Below are 18,982 nucleotides of genomic sequence, written 5' to 3' on the forward strand. Positions count from 1 at the left end.
GTATAGTGGACAGTAACACGTGGAATTAAAGGAGCAAATAGTGCAGAAGTGCATCTCATGTGTTTGTTGTTGTCGTCATCAGCGTCCTCATGTTTAGCCTGCTGCGGACATTTGCTGGAGGAGCCACAACAACTTGTCAACAGAAGAGTTTGTAGGTTTTATTAGATTATTTATATATAGTTTTATTGGTGAGAGTTTTATGGTTCGCTGTTGCCTTTTAGAGTAAGCCTGTGGCTTCACACAGCTGTTTCAATCAGGAGTCTTATTCCCCTGTTAGGTTTCAGCAGTTTCACCTGCATTAGGCGTTGTACTGATTTGCTTTCTATTGTGCATCAGGCGGCTGAAGCCATTGGCTTGGGAGTACCGCCGCAGTTTGTGTTTAAGACAGTTTGTCTTCCTCACAGCTGACGGTATGGAGGTACATAAATACCCATCGCCAGTATGTACGGAAGACTAGGCTGGGTTAGCTAGGTTTAACAGGCAGATTAGTGGGGATGTTACGCCTGTTAATTGTTTGTGTCCAAGGTTTATTGAAAGGAACGTCATTAATCTGATGTGTTGGAATGAAGCTCTGTGGCATAGGTGCAGTTCAGCGTTTGGATTTTGTAATGTTTGAGTTATGAGTTATGTGAGTTATGCAAACAACAAAGTTTTTTGCAGCTGTTTACCTAAAAAATGCAGCCAAGGCGTTTTTAAAATAAACATTTCAAACTATTTACAGAACAATCAGCTGTTCGGCATCAAATCTGATGCCACACAAATTATTTGTGCCACTGCAAAAAATAATTTCTGTCCACTATGAGATAAAGGAGAACAACAGCCTGATACCTGCAGGCCTGACAACAGCAGATGTATCACTCCACATCAGCCACGCCGCTTTGCTAGCTAAAACACATAAGGACGCTGTCATAGCCTGTCAACCATGTTGATTAGCTGCGTATATACACGAATGTGAATCGCATCATTGGCTGGACTATGGGAGAAGGTGGCATCATTCTAATCGCATACAGGAGCAGCCGGACACTTACTGACTATTAACTACTCGATTTAAATCAAGACGCAACCTCTCGCGCTCTCTCTCTCTCTCTCTCACTCACTCACTCACTCACTCACTCACTCACTCACTCACTCACTCACTCACACACACACACACACACACACACTTTCTAACAGCCATCTTCAAGATAAAACAAATCAAGCTCCAATAACTAGTGAAAAATGTAAAAACTCTCCAAGACATCTGGATTAACGTTAAATCCTAATAACTGTGAACTCTTTGCCATAAATGATAAACTGTAAGATTCCTGTTAAATCAGAAATAAGATATTTGGAAATTCATCTCACAAAGGACCAAAAAGTAAATCGGTCGTTGAACGTGGAGAAGAAACTAAAAGAATTCAAGACCAAACTGAACTCTGGGCTTTTGTCACGGTTCTGGGTCATTTTGACCCAGCATTTTCAGTTCTTATATTACTTTGTATTATGGTTTGTATCCCGATGCTTTTGTTTATTGGTATTCCATGTTTCTGTTATTCTTAGTGAGGGATTAGTTCTTAGGTTGTGTCTCGTGTTTAGTATAGGTTCAGTGTCAAGTCTGCGTCTGTTTCTTGTTTCCTGTTTTATTGTGAAGGGTTGTCTCATGTCAGTGGCTGTATCCCAATTCAGGGTCTGCAGCCTTAAAGTACGCATTTCAAGGCCGATTACGTCACAGCGGCGCGCCGAAGGCTGTCCCAATTCAAAGGCTGCTCCAAATGCGGCCGTGAAATGCATCCTTCATTTCCCTGAATTTTAAGGCTGTGGCAGTGTAGACTTCGTGGCCCAACATATCCCAGAATGCATAGCGCGGCAGTGGGTGTGGATAATTTAGCCGAAAAATGGCATTAAAACGGATCTCCAATGTGCACTGGACGACAGGAGGGGGAAATCCTTGTGAAAGTGGCCAAAAGACACGAAAAAGGTTACGGCAAAAACAACTAATCATCCGTGTGGATACTAACTCACTCGCCTGGCTAGTGCGCTGCAGAGAGGACGTGAGTAACATCAGTTCTTTTAAGTGAAGGATGTTTTTGAAAATACTGAGAAAATGTCAGGAGGCGTTGGACAAATGGACATTTTTGATAATGGCAAAGAGGATTGAACAACATATGTGGTGAGAGATGAACAATATTGTCTGGCTAACCAAATAGAGGATGAGAGGAAAGTTGCTGTGTTCCTGAGTGTCATGGGAGGAAAAACATACAACTTGTTGCGCAGCATCAAACAAAAACTAAATGTGCAAAAGAGACCGAAAGCTGCATGAAGTAACTGAGAAAGACTCAAATGATTCTCAGGAGGATTTGGCATGCCTGGAGCTGTACACAATGCAAGAGAAAGACAATGATGCAATATGGCTCACACCAAAAATACAAGAGGTTGAGTTACAGATGGAACTGGACACTGGGTCTGCCCTCTCACTGATCTTATATGAAGATTACAGAGACAAATTCCCCAATCTGAAACTGAAACACACCTCGGTGAAACTGAAAACATACACAGGTGAAAGAATAACTCCTCTGGGAAAAGTGAAAGTGGAATATGAGAAAAAGAAACGCAACCTGGAACTTTATGTCAGTGAGACTGGAACGAGGCCCGAGTGCACATTCTGTGGATGAAAGACTGAAACAGAAACTTAATAACCGTGCCCAGGTGTTCAAAGATGGAATCAGCACCCTGAAAAATATTAAAGCACAGATCATACTGGAGGACAATGCAAAACCAAGATTTCACAAGGCACGTCCTGTACCTTATGCTTTATGCCCCAAAGTCGAAGCAGAGCTCCAGCGCTTGGAAGAGCAAGGAATACTCACCAAGGTGGAATGGTCAGATTGGGCTACACCAATAGTGTCAGTAAGCAAGAAAGCAAGTGACAGAGTGCAGATCTGTGGTGATTTTAAGGTTTCAGTGAACCCAGTTCTCCACATAGATCAGTACCCACTTCCGCGGATAGAAGACATATTCACAGCAGTCGCAGGTGGCAAACACTTTTCAAAAACTGACCTTGCCCAGGCTTATCTCCAGTTGGAAGTAGAAGAGACATCCAGGAAATATGTGGTGATAAACACTCACAAAGGCCTATATCAGTACAACAGGCTGGTATTTGGTATCGCCAGTGTCCCAGCAGTATGGCAACGTGCCATGGATCAGGTCCTACAAGGCATTCCAGGAACAGTGTTTTCTGGATGACATAATAGTCACTGGTGTTGATGAGGAGACTCATCTGGCTAACCTAACAGCAGTCCTGGCCAGGCTAGAAAAATATGGATTGAGAGCAAACAAAAACAAATGTGAGTTCTTCAAGGATGCCATTGAGTATTGTGGACACAAGATCGACAGACATGGGCTCCACAAAACCGAGGACAAAGTTGAAGCAGTCCTGAAGGCACCAGACACTAAAAATGTGAGTCAGCTACGTTCATTCTTGGGCTTAATTAATTATTACCACAAGTTTCTACCAAACCTTTCAACAGTCCTGCACCCGCTGAACTCTCTGCTGCAACAAAATGTCAAATGGAAATGGACAAAAAACTATGAAGAGGCATTTAATTTAGTTAAGTTAAGCAGCTCATTACATCAGAGGAGGTTCTGACACACTTTGACCCCAAGCTACCACTTCGCCTCGCCTGTGATGCCTCACCATATGGCATTGGTGCCGTGCTATCTCACAAAATGCCTGATAGATCCGAACGACTACTTGCCTTTGCCTCAAGGTCCCTAAATGCAGCCGAGCGCAACTATACGCAGATAGACAGAGAAACACTCGGTCTAGTGTGGGGAGTGAAGAAGTTTAATCAGTATTTATATGGACGACACTTCACCCTGATCACAGACCACCGACCGCTGGTGTCCATCTTTAACCCTCAGAAAGGTATTCCAACCATGGCTTGCGTACGCTTGCTTGGGCTTTGTTCCTGGGTGCACACACCTACACCATTGAGTTCAAAGGGACAAAGCTACATGGAAATGCAGATGGACTGGTTTCCCGCGACTGACGACTCGTTTAATTAAGACCCTGAATTGGGACACAGCCTAGTGGTGCCGAGCTGGCGCACCGAGTAGTTCCTGTTACCTGCTGTGTGTCTGTTTTTACAGACTGCAGCAGCACGCTTTCGGTGGTGTCGAGCCAAACGGACTTTAACGTGTGTTTGAACGAGCTGACGGTTCACTCGTTAAGCTGAAAGAAAGATGCTTTAATCACAGCAGTCACACATGTGTCCACTGCACCATCTGGTGCAGGCCCAGGCTCTTCCAGCAGCCACTAGGCCCAGGATCCTCCTGCTCCACCAGGCCCAGGATCCTCCAGCAGCCACCAGGCCCAGGCTCTTCCAGCAGCCACTAGGCCCAGGATCCTCCTGCTCCACCAGGCCCAGGATCCTCCAGCAGCCACCAGGCCCAGGCTCTTCCAGCAGCCACTAGGCCCAGGATCCTCCTGCTCCACCAGGCCCAGGATCCTCCAGCAGCCACCAGGCCCAGGCTCTTCCAGCAGCCACTAGGCCCAGGATCCTCCTGCTCCACCAGGCCCAGGAGCGTTAAGATGCCGCCTAAGAGGAGCAACGTTAATGAGGAGGAACTGGAGGACATAAAGAAATCCCTAAACTTTATGTCTGAAGAAATAACAAAAATTTCAAAACAACAAAAACTGATACTCAATTTAATGGATGATATTAAAGAACTAAGAAGGCAGAGCGAGGAAAAGGACAAGAAGATTGCTATGCTGGAAGGACGGGTGTCAGATCTGGAACAATATTCAAGAGTAAATGATGTGATAGTGACAGGACTGGAAACCAAGCATCAGACATACGCACGGGTAGCAGCAGCAGAGAGAGGGGAGCCACCCGAGCAAGAGCTACGCTCTTTGGAAGAGCAGGTAATGGCCTTCTTTAAAAGCAAAGGTATAGAAATGGACAGTAAAAATATTGAGGGATGCCATCCTCTTCCGAGAAAAAATCAAATACCTGCCATTATCATTCGTTTTGTTAATAGAAAACAGAAAAAAGAACTGTTCAAGCAAGGAAGAAAGCTAAAAGGTACAAATGTTTATTTAAATGAACACCTAATCAAGAAAAATGCAGACATTGCAAGACAAGCAAGAATATTAAGAAAACAGAAGAAAATACAGTCAACTTGGACGTCAGACTGTAAAATATTCATTAAGTTAAATGGAACACCAGAGCAGGCTAAGGTTCTAGTCATCAAAGAGATGACTGAACTAGAAAAATATAACTGATAAATGCAAAGCAGTGCTAAATATGATGTGACCGTCCAAGTGCACAACCAACGCAGATGTCTGACAATTTTCAACTAACAACTCATATAGATATTGAAAATAAGACATTGATGTATGACAGCAACATAGATCCTGATTGTAATTTCTTTAACAATAAGACAAATGAATGCAATTATTATACAAATGAGCAACTTAAAAAGGAATTCAAGGTAGAACAGGGTATAACAATGGTTCACTTTAATAGTCGAAGCTTATATGCAAACTTTCAATCCATCAAAGACTACATAACACAGTTTGAACAGCCATTCAATGTGATAGCCATATCGGAGACCTGGATAACTCCTGGAAAAGAAGAAGACTTTAAAATAAATGGATATGAATTCCTTCATGTAGACAGGATCAACAAGAAAGGAGGTGGGGTGGCACTTTACATTGATAAAAACCTAAAGTACAAAAGAATGGGAAGAATGACAACTGTTATTGATGGAGTGATGGAATGTTTATCAGTGGAAATAAGTATAGAAAAAAGGAAAAACCTAATTGTCAGTTGTATATATAGAACACCAGGATCTAAGATTGAGATATTTAAGGATAATATGGAGGACTTATTTACAAATATAAATCAGAAAAGAATGTTTATTTGTGGGGACTTTAATATTGACTTATTGAATCCAAATCATAATAAGAGTACAGAAGAATTTATTGATTCCATGTACAGCATCGGTTTATTTCCACTGATAACAAGACCGACCAGAATAACATCTCATTGTGCAACTCTATTAGATAATATATTTACAAATATAATAGAAGGAAAGATAAAAAGTGGGCTGTTAATCAATGATATAAGTGACCATTTACCAGTCTTTGCATCGTATAATTGCCATTATAAAGTGAACAACGATGGACATAAGATTATTTACAAAAGAATAAGAACAGAGAAGACCTTAAATTGTCTTAGAAATGAACTTTTAAAGCAAGATTGGAATATTGTATATGAACAAACAGAAGTTAATAAAGCTTACGAAGGATTTTTAAGAACATTTAACACATTACTTGATAAAAACTGCCCAGTAATTGAAATCAATAGGAAACACAACTATGCAGGAAGACCATGGATGACAAAAGGACTACAAAATGCCAGCAAAAAAAAGAATACCCTATATCGAGAATTCATAAAAAAGAGAACAATAGAAACTGAAATGAAGTATAAAACTTACAAAAATAAATTAACTAATATAATGAGATCCTGTAAAAGAGAGTATTACATTAAAAGGTTAGAACACAATAAAGATAACACAAGAGATATATGGAATGTATTAAACAGAATAATCAAAAATGAATCAAGGAATAATGATTACCCTGGGTACTTTATAGAAGGGACAAGAAGTATTAATAACATGGAGGAGATAGTAAATGGCTTTAATGAATTCTTCGTAAACATAGGGCCAAAACTGGCAGAAGAAATAAAGGTTGATGGAATAGAAAGGGACACTGGTGAAAATATTGAAAGGAATAATAGCTCAATGTTTTTAAGAGCAGTGGAAGAGAAAGAGATTTATGACATGGTTAGAGGACTTAAGAACAAAACCAGTACAGACTGGAATGATATTGATATGGTAACGGTAAAGACAGTTATTGATGGTATCGTAAAACCATTAAAATATATATTCAACTTGTCGTTTCAAAAAGGAGTTTTTCCACAAAAAATGAAAGTTGCTAAAGTTATTCCCATTTACAAAACCGGTGAAAGACATCATTTTACAAACTATAGACCAGTGTCAATACTCTCCCAGTTCTCTAAGATACTGGAAAAACTCTTCATAAAAAGATTTGACAGTTTTGTGGAAAAATATGAATTAATGACAGATAGTCAGTATGGGTTCAGAAACAACAGATCAACAGCTTTGGCACTGATAGATTTAATGGAAAAGATAACGGAATGTATGGATAATAAGAGGTGTGCGCTCGGAGTTTTCTTAGATCTAAAGAAGGCGTTTGATACTGTTAATCATGAAATTCTATTAAAAAAACTGGAAAAGTACGGGTTTAGGGGAGTGGTTTTGGAATGGTTAAAAAGCTATGTAGGGAATAGGCAACAATATGTACAAATAAATGAATATAAATCTAATTTGATGGATATAGCTTGTGGAGTACCTCAAGGTTCAGTACTGGGTCCAAAAATGTTTATTATGTACTTAAATGATATCTGCAGAGTATCGGAGATTTTAAAGTTTGTAATATTTGCAGATGACACAAATATACTGTGTGCAGGTGGGGAGTTGCCACAGGTTTTGGAAATGATCACACAGGAATTAACGATATTAAAGAAGTGGTTTGATATAAATAAATTATCATTGAATCTCGATAAAACCAAATTTATGTTGTTTGGAAACCAAAAGAAAAACATCGAAGTAGAAATATGTGTTGACAATGTATATTTAGAAAGAGTAAATGAAATAAAATTTCTTGGGGTGATCATTGACCACAAGCTCTGTTGGAAGCCACACATTACTTATGTTCGGGGGAAATTGGCACGGGGCATTGCCGTCCTGGGAAAAGCAAAGCATATGTTGGATCAGAAAGCACTGCACATTTTATACTGTGCTTTACTACTGCCATATATGAGCTACTGTGTAGAGGTCTGGGGAAACACATACAAAAGTAACACACAAACAATAACTATAATACAGAAAAGGGCCATTAGATTAATAAATAATGTAGGGTACAGGGACCATACAAATGCACTCTTTGTCAAAATGCAAGCTATTAAATTCCAAGACTTGGTGAAGCTTAAAACAGCGCAAATAATGTATAAAGTAAGAAATAAATTGCTTCCCAAAGAAATCTGTAAATTGTTCATAGAAAGAGAAGGTGGGTATAACTTAAGAGGGAAATGGAATTTAAAAATACAAAGTGCTAGAACAACTTTAAGAACTATGTCAATCTCAATTGCAGGAGTTAAATTATGGAACAGTCTAACAGAAGAAATAAAAGACAGTCAAAACATAAAACAGTTTAAAGTAAAATATAAAAACCTAATTTTAAATAAGTACAAGAATGAAGAAAACGGGGTTAACCCAGGATGGTAATGTTGCTGGTAATGGTGTTGCGGTTCTTTTTTGGTTGTTTTTTTGTTTTTTTTTGTTTTGTTTTGTTTTGTTGTTTTTCCATAACTTGTGTATCTGCAAATATACACATTCTGTATTTTTCATATGAAAGAAACTATACTGTGGTGGGGCTTGCTAATTTCTTGTTTTTGATTTATGTATGTTATGTTTTGTTTTACTTCATATGTTTATATGTTTCATATGTTGTTTGTTTAATTTAAGACAAAAAAAAAATTAAATGAATGAGAGGTAAAACTTGAGGGGGTAGGGACAAATAAGTAAATACTTCAGCCTACTCCTTTTCAAACAAATAATGGAATGATATTTTGTAATGATTGTGAAGGCACATGTTTGAAATGTTTGAAATAAAAATGAACTGAACTGAACTGAACTGAACTGAACTTTCACGTCTTCCACACATGCAACCCACCGAAGAAATGACTGATCCAGCTACTGTGTTTCATGTTACACAAATGGAACCCCTACCTGTCACAAGTGCTCAGGTGAAAAGAGAAACGAGCCAAAACACAATCTTGTCAAACGATCTTACTGTGAATGGTTGGCCGTCCTGTAGTGACACTCAGTTCTCTGCGTACTCCACCCGCAAAGACCAACTATCCGTTTGCCAAGGATGTGTCATGTGGGGAACTCGTGTCATCCTGCCACCCAAACTACGTACAAAGGTACTGGACTCACTGCACAATGGACATTTGGGTGTTAAGATGAAAGGTCTTGCTAGAAGCTATGTTTGGTGGCCAGGCACTGATTGTGAAATGGAGAATATGGCTAAATCCTGCATTGTTTGCCAGCAGACGCTGCGCCAGCCTCAAACAGCACCTGTACACGCGTGGGAGTGGCCATCTGCTCCATGGCAACGCATTCATATAGACTATGCTGGCCCATTTATGGACTAAATGTTCCTGGTTGTGGTTGATGCCCACTCAAAGTGGCCAGAAATCTTCCCCGTAAAGCAAGCAACAGCTGCCAGCACGATCAATAGTCTTTGGTCACCGTTTGCACGCACAGGTCTGCCACAACAGCTCGTAAGTGACAATGGTCATCAGTTTACTGGAGAGGAGTTCCAGTGTTTCCTTGGGAGTAACGGCATACGACATATCACTTCAGCTCACCATCATCCTGCAACAAAGCTGAACCAGCCAGTCGCACAGAGGGGAAACCGCTACAACAGAAAATTGACAATTTTTTTACTGTCTTACCACTCATGCAACAACTGGACACACACCTGCAATGCTCTTCATGGGATGAGATCTGAGATCACGTCTAGATTTGCTGAAACCAGACATTCGCAAGGATGTCCAAGATAAACAGTCTTCCATGGTGGAAGCAACAAGAAACAAAACCAGGTTCTTCAATGTTGGACAAAGAGTTCTCGCCAGAGACTACAGAGACCCAAGTCAGAAATGGCATTCTGGCACGATTCGTTCACGGACCGGACCGCTGATATACACCATAAATGTTGGAGCCAACTTAGTCTGGCGTAGACATGTTGATCAGATTCTAGATGCAGAATGTCACGTGGTTCCAGAGCAACCTGAGAGGACACATCTACACCTCAAGATTCAGAAGAGTTTGCCCTCGCTTCACCACCTGAGGTTCAGGGTTTACGTGAAACCACCAATGTTCAAACACCTGAACTTTCCACACAGAGCACTATGGACTCTGACCAAACAGGCAGACATTACCCTGAGAGAAATCGCAGAGCACCTCAGAGACTGAACTTATAGGTTTCCAGTTCATTTTGTAAGGAAAGCGGTTAAAATGTTTAAGAGGAAACAACCTACCTCTATGTTGTAAATCACTGAGTAGGTGTCATATTTCAGTTTAAGTACAATCTTATGCTTATGCATAAGCTTATGCTAGACGAGTCCAGAAGTACAGAAACCTTGTGTACAGCGTTGGAGATGAAGTTCTTCTCTTGAACATGAAACGTGGAAGGAAGGGAGGAAGACTTGATCCAGATTTTTCAGGACCCTACACCATTCAAGACATCGCTGGCAAATGTGTGAGATTAAAAAAACACGGAAGGAGCAACTTTAAGAAATCACTACAGCATTGACCATATCAAGCCATACAGAAGAAGCCACCATGTAAATATCAGTGACAATTAAAAATACCCAACTCGCAGTCAGACGGTGAACAGCAGCACAGACCTGAAGATGCCTCCCTGCCATCCTACTGCTAACCCTCAGTGCCAGCAAAGTCCAGAGGATTCATTATGCACCCAAAACGGCTGACACAAGGAGTTTAATTGTGTTCCAGGACCAGAAACGCGTGAACAAGAACTTCCCTCCCGGAAACAAAGCTTAGAAAATGAAGGTGACATAGTGAACAACTCTTTTTGACCAGTTGGTCATTTGTTGCCAGTTTGGCGTTGCAACTTAATTGACTGTTGCATGACTTTGTTTGCATTTTGAAGTCTTCAACTCATATTGGATATAAAGAAACATGCAACGTGCACTGAGCTTGTGGAAGTCTGGAAATGGATCTGCCTGTCAGTAATTTTCTATTTTGCCCACCCGCTGTACCTTTCCTATTTCTCTGCGTGTAAATGCATGCCTATTGTATTGACTTTTTTCCTGTTGTGGCCCGTCGGCCTTTACCAAGCTTATCCACTACAAATCTCATGCATGCCTGAGCTAACTTATCATATTTTTCTTTTAGTAAAGAGGCTATGGCGTGCAAAGGATACTGGGCGCTTGGAGGCAGCTGTTGGACCATACAAGTTATTGGATTCCTCTTTTCGAACACTGCAGGGGTCACGGTGGTTTCTGATGAGGTAAGAGAACTTATCATTATTGAGTCTGATTTCGAGGTTCTGCTCCTTCTGAAGCATTTGCAGTGCAGAGACCATTAATAGTTTAAAATGTGCGGGTAGGTCGGGGGGTTTGTATTGCAAAACTCTGATAAGGTTTCACCCATTCACTTCAACAGGAAAAAATGTTATCAACCACAACACAGATGTTGTGACATCATAATACCCAGTTTCAGTATATGCAGAAAGAACCTTTATCAGCAATTATATTCCTTTAGATGTTTTTGTGTACAGCACTCAAGCAGTTACTTCAAAAATTGTTGCTGTTGTTGTATAAACTCAGATTTTTCAAAACAGGTCATTGATGCATATCTGCACCGTGTTATTGACAGACGAAAGGTAAGTAAGAAATGTCATTTACCTACTAATTTTGAAATTTAAAAAAAAAACCTATTTACTGTTCTATAACATTTTTGTATACTTGTGCAGAATGCTGCACACCTGCTCTGTTCAGTAGTTGCAAGCTCGTTGTTTTCTGGGCAGTTCAGATGCCTCAACTGGTATGTTGAAAGCTCAGAAGTGGTCCAAACAGTTGACTCCTTTCTGTTGCTGAGGAAAGAGTTCGGTTCCTTTAAAGAAGACTATATTTGAAAACACCCTGAGACGCATGGTACCTAAGTAAATCCAAATTACTCTGCACTTCCAATCCCACAGATGAAGTTCCCAGTTGAAGACGTGGCTGTGCCCTGTGAACTTTGGTACACACTGGATTCTTGTGGTATGTGTTCATTTTGTTATTAATTTGCATAATTTGTTGTGAAGCAGTTTCTTGCACAAAGTGTTATTTTTAAATAAGTTTTCAGTGGCACAAACAATTGTAATTTTTAATTTAACTTTTTCTTTAGATTGTCAACATTTCTGCACAGAAAATACTGCTCATAGACCCCATGGGAATGAAGGTGTTTATGACAGGAAAATTCTGCGCAACTGGAGGTATGTATGATACTGAGGTGTTATTCTTAGACTAAAAAAAAAAAAATCTTGTTTCATTACAAACACTTTTGTTCAACTAGGAATTTTCTGAGGATGAGAGGGCATGAAGACACCATGGAGTGGCAGTTACAGACTATGCAACACAACAAGCGACAGGATTCCTGCAGTTGTGGAGTTTTACTGTTAAAGGTAACCCGTATTCAAATGATTCAGTTTCTTGTTAGCTAGAATTAAGACTTTAAGTGAATTTAAGTGAAGTGAAAGTTATTTCGGTCAACAACAACAAAGATGATCATTTTACATAGAAGTACTTAATCATACAGTAACTGAAAAAGGAATAGGCTGAAGCCTTGTGGCTTATAATTATCCTATCCTTTACCTAATTAAGACTTTACATTCTAATTATGATCAATCTCACAGTTTGCAGAACACCACCTTGATTTTGGAGAGGTCAGTGAGGTGTCAACCACTACAGAGCCAGTTGTGCTGGAGCGAATGCAGATAGCTTGCACCCTACTTGAAAATCGAGGTAAGTCCAGTAAAGTCCTTATCACGTTAGTGCGTACTTCCAATTCAAATAGTGCTTTTCAAACAGCACAGTACAAATAGTGCTCTTCAAACACTTTCAGATAAGACCCTTCTCAAAGTCTAATTTAGACTAATTTTCCAGGAAGTATATTTGGAAAAAATGTACTATTATTTTTTAATTATTCAATAAATAATGTTTGATTAAAACCTAACTATGATTGTGTTTCAGGGAACGCTGAGGACTACTGCATTGTTTGCTCCATGTTAGATGCTAACGCTGACCGCAGCATGATTGAAATGGTAAAACAAAAGAAACACATAAGTCTTAGTATCATTACTTGCCAATCATAATTAAAATGTTGAGTAATAGTATTCACCAAACAGAATATGAGCCATTTATTTTTCCTTTCCAGGTGCAGTGTGAATCTTGCCAAAGATGGGCACATTTTGCATGTGAAAAATATAAAGAGAGCAACCAAGAATATAAATGCCAAAAATGTAGCCAGAGTCAGACAGAGACTGTGCAGAGACTGTAGAAGGACAGAGCAGCAGCAGAGCAGTCCAGATACACTGATGATCCTCTGTCAGATCCAGAGGGACACACAGGGATGATGCTGGACTCTACATTGTGTCTGACAGTGGAGCTGTTCTCAGAGCAGTTCACTCTGCAGCACTGACAGTCATCTGCACTTCTTCTCATTCCTCTGTCAGTCACTGCTGGATGAAGCTCTCCTCTCCACCTCCCAGTAACATGGCCCAGTCAGAGCGTCTCTACACACAAGCTGCTGCTGCTTCAACCTCTCTGGATCATCAGGACACAGCTCCTCCTCTCTCAGCACACACACCGTCCTGTTTACCATCACCAGCTCCACCTGCAGAGAGAAGAAGGAAGAGCAGAGGAGATAAACGAGTGTTTCCAGAGACTCTTCATCAGCTGTCAGTCAGTGATGCAGCACATCCAGTATAAAGAGCAGCAGGGACTTCAGTGCTGGGACTGTACTAGGACTCATTGTTGCTTCACTTTTTCTAATCTTTGGATTTTTATTGAAGTTGATGAAAATGTTTTTCCCTCCTAGTTTGAGTTTGGACTTTCATTCATTAGAAGAACCTTGGTGTGTCCACTCTGAGCTCTGTAGGAACCCCAACAACAAGCCCAACAATCCAGATGGACGGTTCCAGCTGTTAACTGGAGGAATTCCATCCAAACATCTGCTCTCACTAAATTCTTCCTCACCTACAGACTGTGTTCTTCACTGCTTTAAACTTGGAAACGAATGCAGTCATTGGTCTGCGTGCTGCTTTGTTCAGAGAGCTGATTGGCTGTTGACAGTGTTTGATCAGAGCGTGTCAGCCGTTACTATGGTGACCATAAAGGTCAGAAACAGGAAGTGTTTGTGTCCAATCCTGAAGCCTGTCACCATTCTCCTCTCACAGCTTCACTGAGAAGCTGCAGCTTTACAGGAAACACTGGATCTTTGTTTCATACTGACTGTGTTTAGTACAATACTGCTGACAGCACCACCCACTCACTCCATCACTCTACTTACACCAGAGTCTCCAGTCTGTAGTCTGGACTCTGCTGAAGATCAGACAGCTGCTTCACATCTGGATCCTTCAGGTTGTTTTTCCACAGGTGCAGCTGTCTCAGATGGGAGGGGTTGGACTTCAGTGCTGCTGCCAGATAATCACAGCTGATCTTTGACAAACCACAGCTCTCCAATCTGTATAAAGAATGAAAGATGTAAGTTTATTAGACAAAGTGTGAGCTTGAAATCATTCAGTGTTTCATCATCTGTTCAGAGCTGAAGAAGGTTCAGAATGTAGAAGTTTAGAAAATGGAAACTCCAAACAGCTGAAGCCAACAGGAAGTAGCTTCAAACAGGAAACTGTGCAGAGTTTCAGACTATATGTCCTGATGCAGCCAGTTGGATTTTGGAGATTTGAATCTCTGTTCTGTGACTAAGTCCTTGAATCATTTCTTCCAGTTGGTCCAACAAGACAGACTAAGTGTTGGACATGTGTTGTGGCTCCATTAGGGGAGCTTCTAAATGTGATGTGATGGCCCCTCTGGGTCTGTCAGGTCACAGGACTGAAGAGAGCTCAAACTGGGCACACAGTTGTTCCAGTCTGGACCAAAGACTCTATACTGGGACTGAGGGACTGCTTTGACTGCTCCCACTGGGACTTTTTAAAGGCTCATGTTCTCACTTAGATCATCGATTTCTACTTACATTTCTTTCTGGGAAAAATGGGGATTACTTTGGAAACAGGAAGTATTTTCCCCAATAAGCAGCCCTGGATTAGTAAATCACTCCAACATGTTCTCAGGCAGAAGAAGCTGTCTTGTTATGAGGGAGAGAAGAAAAAGATTGAGGCACAGAAACTTGTTGAAAGAGAGATAAAGCAGCTAAAATCAGGTGTAAAAGTAAAGCAGAGGATGAGCTGAATAAAGGACACTCAAGGCTGGCTTGGAAAGGAATGAAGTCCATGGTGGGGATGCAGAACAAGGAGCAAAGATGAATGTGATGCTGAATCAGCAGAAGACTTGGACTCATTTGATTCCAGCTTTGATATCATTGATTTCAATGAAGAGCTTTGTGATTGTAGCAAAGGGCTGGTAGCTCTGAGAGTCCCACTGATGAGGTGTTTGTGTGGAAATCTCTTAGTGGGACCAAAGAGAGAAAAAGCCCTGGTCCTGATGCTGTGGGAGGGAAATGATTGAAGTGTGCTGTGAGGAACTGACTGGGAGATTTTCACACATTTTCCAGTCCTCCTTGGAACAACAGGAAGTTCCCAGCATATGGAAACAAAGGTTAAGTGTCCTATGGCACTCAGTGATGATGGTGCTGTGGCCCCACCACCTCCACCTCTTTGTAAAGGAACTAACTGTAATCTGAAGCTTCAAATGGAACTAAGACTTCCTCCACTAGGTGGCAGTGTCTGATGAGAAAGTGTTAGTGGAGCTGGCCTGGAGTCAGAAACAGGAAGATGCAGGATTTGGGCTGAAATGGGGAAACGTGGTTCGCACTAGTGCCTTAAAGCAAGAAGGTTGTAGGTTGAAGCTTGTTGGCCTTTCTGTGGAGGTTGGATGTTCTCCCACAGTCCAATGAAATGCTGCTTAGGTTCATTGGTGCTTCTAAATTGGCTGTAGGTGTGGATGTGAGAGAGTGCTTCTCTGTCTCTCTCTGTTGGCCCTGTGATGGACTGCTCACCTGTGCAGGTGGACCACGCCTCTTGCCCTATGACAGCTAGGGCACAGGCTGCAGCCCTGTGAGCCTAAGCTGAATAAACAGTTAGCAAAAATGATCCATAGATGGCCTGAAATCCCCCAGTTAGCAGTTTGGTAGATAGCTATGACATGCTAATCCCATCCAGCAGCTGTATTCTACCTGTAAGCTGATCCCTGCTGAGCCAAAGCACTTTTTCATATACAAATTACAACCTTTAATAGAAACCTATTGGTCAGCATCTTATTAGCCTGCTGTTAGCTTCATTCCACAGAAAACTGAGAGAAACTAACAAAGTTGATAAAGAATAAAGAGAAATGTGCTGATTTAAAGCCTTTGAAGTGCTTCAGATGATCTCTGTCCACTTCTGTCCACTCATTCATTCATGTAAGCTTTCTAATGCAGCTTTGATCTTCACAGTCTGCTTCATGAAACTCATTCTAACCCTGAATGTCAGAGTGTTCCTCCTTCTCTTTCCCATCATTCATGCTGGCAGTGGAGGAGATTTGGATGTTGGACTGTGTTTTGGATGATGTGTGTATGTTTGTGTTGGACTGCTGTCTGTAAAGCAAACGCACATTTTGCTTTGGATTTCAGTGTCAGACAGACTTTAAGGTGGAATGAAGAGTTGGAGAGTTTCACAGTGAATTATCCAGTGGAGGATTTTTCTTCTTCTTTGAAGGTTTGAAATGTGAACATTGTTCTGCTGCAGTCAATGGACTAAACCAGAGAAAAAGAAAACAGACTTTACCATGAAGATCCTCAGTGTGGATCAGTATAATATCAGCCTGATGTCTGCAGTTTAGTGTCAGCACAACTTTCACATCATATTCATCTCAGCACAACTAAAACATGCTGACTGACCTCAGAGTTTCAAGTCCACATCCTGGACTCTCCAGGAAACCACACAGATGCTTCACTCCTGAATCCTGCAGCTTGTTGTTCCAGCTCAGGTCCAGCTGTCTCAGATGGGAGGGGTTGGACTTCAGTGCTGCTGCCAGATAATCACAGCTGATCTTTGACAAACCACAGTCACTCAATCTGTATAAAGAATGAAAGATGTAAGTTTATTAGACAAAGTGTGAGCTTGAAATCATTCAGTGTTTCATCATCTGTTCAGAGCTGAAGAAGGTTCAGAATGTAGAAGTTTAGAAAATGGAAACTCCAAACAGCTGACAGAGTTCATACGCCTTTGTCAGGGTCAAATTCAAGCAAGACCATGTGAAAATTAAAACACATCATCCTAGGTGAACTTAAACACCTTTGTTCCCCTTTTGTTAAGACCTAGAAAAGTACACCACACAAAAATACTGCAAAAGGAAACGGTCGCCTTATATACATAGTGTATAAACTCAAAATGCACATTTCACTTCAAATTAAGATTAAGGCTTTGAACAGATCACATAGTTCAGTTCAACATATAAGACTTTAAGAATGCACAAGCATCTACTTAAAATCTATTTAATTTATCATCCATGATATTATTTTGTACAATTCCAATGTATTTTGTTCATCTCCCTTAAATAAACAGGCAGTCTTAAAGTATGAAATATTCATATACAAACACATATAAATGTGTGTACTGTCTCAGTGGCTGATAGTACCCCACAGGCCTCAGTGTGAGCTTGAAGACATTTATAATGTTTAAGTAGTTTAATGTGCAGGTGCTGACGATAAACACATTTTGAATGAAAGCCGGGGAACTTTGGTAGCACAGAAACAAGTGGCTATTCTTTGTGACTATATGGATCACTCACAATACCATTATTTCACACAAAGGCACCAAATTAATACTCAAAAAAGCTGCAGCAATACACACAAATATAAACAGTACTTGGTGACTGTTAAGTCTAATTGTTGAATGTTGCCATTGTGTTTCTTAAATTTGTACAGTCTTAGTTCAAGCAGTAGGATCAAAGCCATTCCTTTGATCCTGGCCACCTCTCCAACCACTCTGTGCTGGGGGAGGTTTTATTGTAGATACATCCTATCTGGAAGATCTGTTTCTTTTGATGTAAACTTCCTGGGTTTACGACCCTTTGGTCAGCAGGAGGTCTGACTGACACACACACACACACACACACACACACACACACACACACACACACACACTCTTACAGAAGTTCACACATATACATAAAATGCTTTGTCTTAGAACAAAGGGGGCGTGGCTTTGTTCTGACGTGTTTTGTGTGAACTGTCTCCCAATAAAAGGTAGCAGGAGGAGGTCAGATCTGTGGTCATTTTCGTGGTGGACACAGACGAGGCCTCCCTTTCGCAAATAATTGATCGATCGACTGTCTTGTTTTCTTCATGATGAATAAGTCTCTAGAATTAGCGGGGCTTGTGGAAACACAGACCCAACAGTGACAACTTTGCTTTTAGCCTTTAACCCTTCTTGACTACTTTTGATGTGGCCTCTATATTTTACCTTTAAAAACAGTTCATCTTGCCAATCTGTTATTTTCTCATTTTGACCAACTGTATCAGCACAATTTATCTAAATTCAGACAAAATTTAAAATACACGTAGAAAGTGATATTTTGACTGTAAAAACCACACACATGTTTAACGAATCATCTTCATAACTTAAAATGCAAATAGAGATTGTACATTTTTAAAAATACGCACACGTTTTGCAAACAACAAAGTTATATGGTACTATTTACCAAAAAATGCAGCCAAGGCTCAGACGTTTTTCATATAATCATTTCAAACTATTTACAGAACAATCAGGTGTCAAACAATAGTTTGTGTCACTCTAACACATATGAGAACAGCACAGGGATAAACCTGCAGGTCTGACAGCAGGTGTGTCACTCAGCGTTTACACTGCAATCTGCCTTTGTTGGCTTTAAGGCAGCAACTGTGACGATCACTAGTAGAACTGACACACAAAACAAAACAACAGCTACACACTAAATACACAAGACAACAAACTAACTTGAGACCAAACACGGTAAACGTCACAAATCTCTCACGTATCAAAACTCTCTCTCTCTTTCGCTCACTCGCTCTCTCTTGCCGGTCACTCCTAAAACTTCCCCCTTTTGCTAAACAACCAAATGTCATGTTTCCATATCATTTTTGA

General features: G+C 40.6%; 2 protein-coding genes across 5 annotated transcripts in view; one reads left to right on the forward strand and one right to left on the reverse strand.

The window, feature by feature from the left end:
* Positions 1-12,556, forward strand: part of LOC308394179 (uncharacterized protein) — a 28,761-nt gene extending 16,205 nt beyond the window's left edge. The window contains exons 10-14 of one of the 4 annotated variants that reach the window (XM_080878362.1): positions 11,053-11,167; positions 11,501-11,542; positions 11,858-11,921; positions 12,049-12,136; positions 12,217-12,556. The gene's annotated coding sequence lies outside the window, so the exon portion shown is untranslated. Of the gene's footprint in view, positions 1-11,052; positions 11,168-11,500; positions 11,543-11,857; positions 12,164-12,216 lie in introns of those variants that run through there. The other 3 variants (XM_080878365.1, XM_080878361.1, XM_080878364.1) reach the window with 3 other exon arrangements.
* LOC308393807 (uncharacterized protein) overlaps positions 1-18,982 on the reverse strand; it is an 810,936-nt gene that overhangs the window by 648,458 nt on the left and 143,496 nt on the right. The window contains exon 12 of the mRNA XM_080877817.1: positions 16,756-16,932. Coding sequence (XP_080733943.1) covers positions 16,756-16,932 — 177 coding nt within the window. The remainder of the gene's footprint in view (positions 1-16,755; positions 16,933-18,982) is intronic.

This window comes from Rhamphochromis sp. 'chilingali', assembly GCF_963969265.1.
Source record: "Rhamphochromis sp. 'chilingali' genome assembly, chromosome: 1".
NCBI lineage: Eukaryota > Metazoa > Chordata > Actinopteri > Cichliformes > Cichlidae > Rhamphochromis > Rhamphochromis sp. 'chilingali'.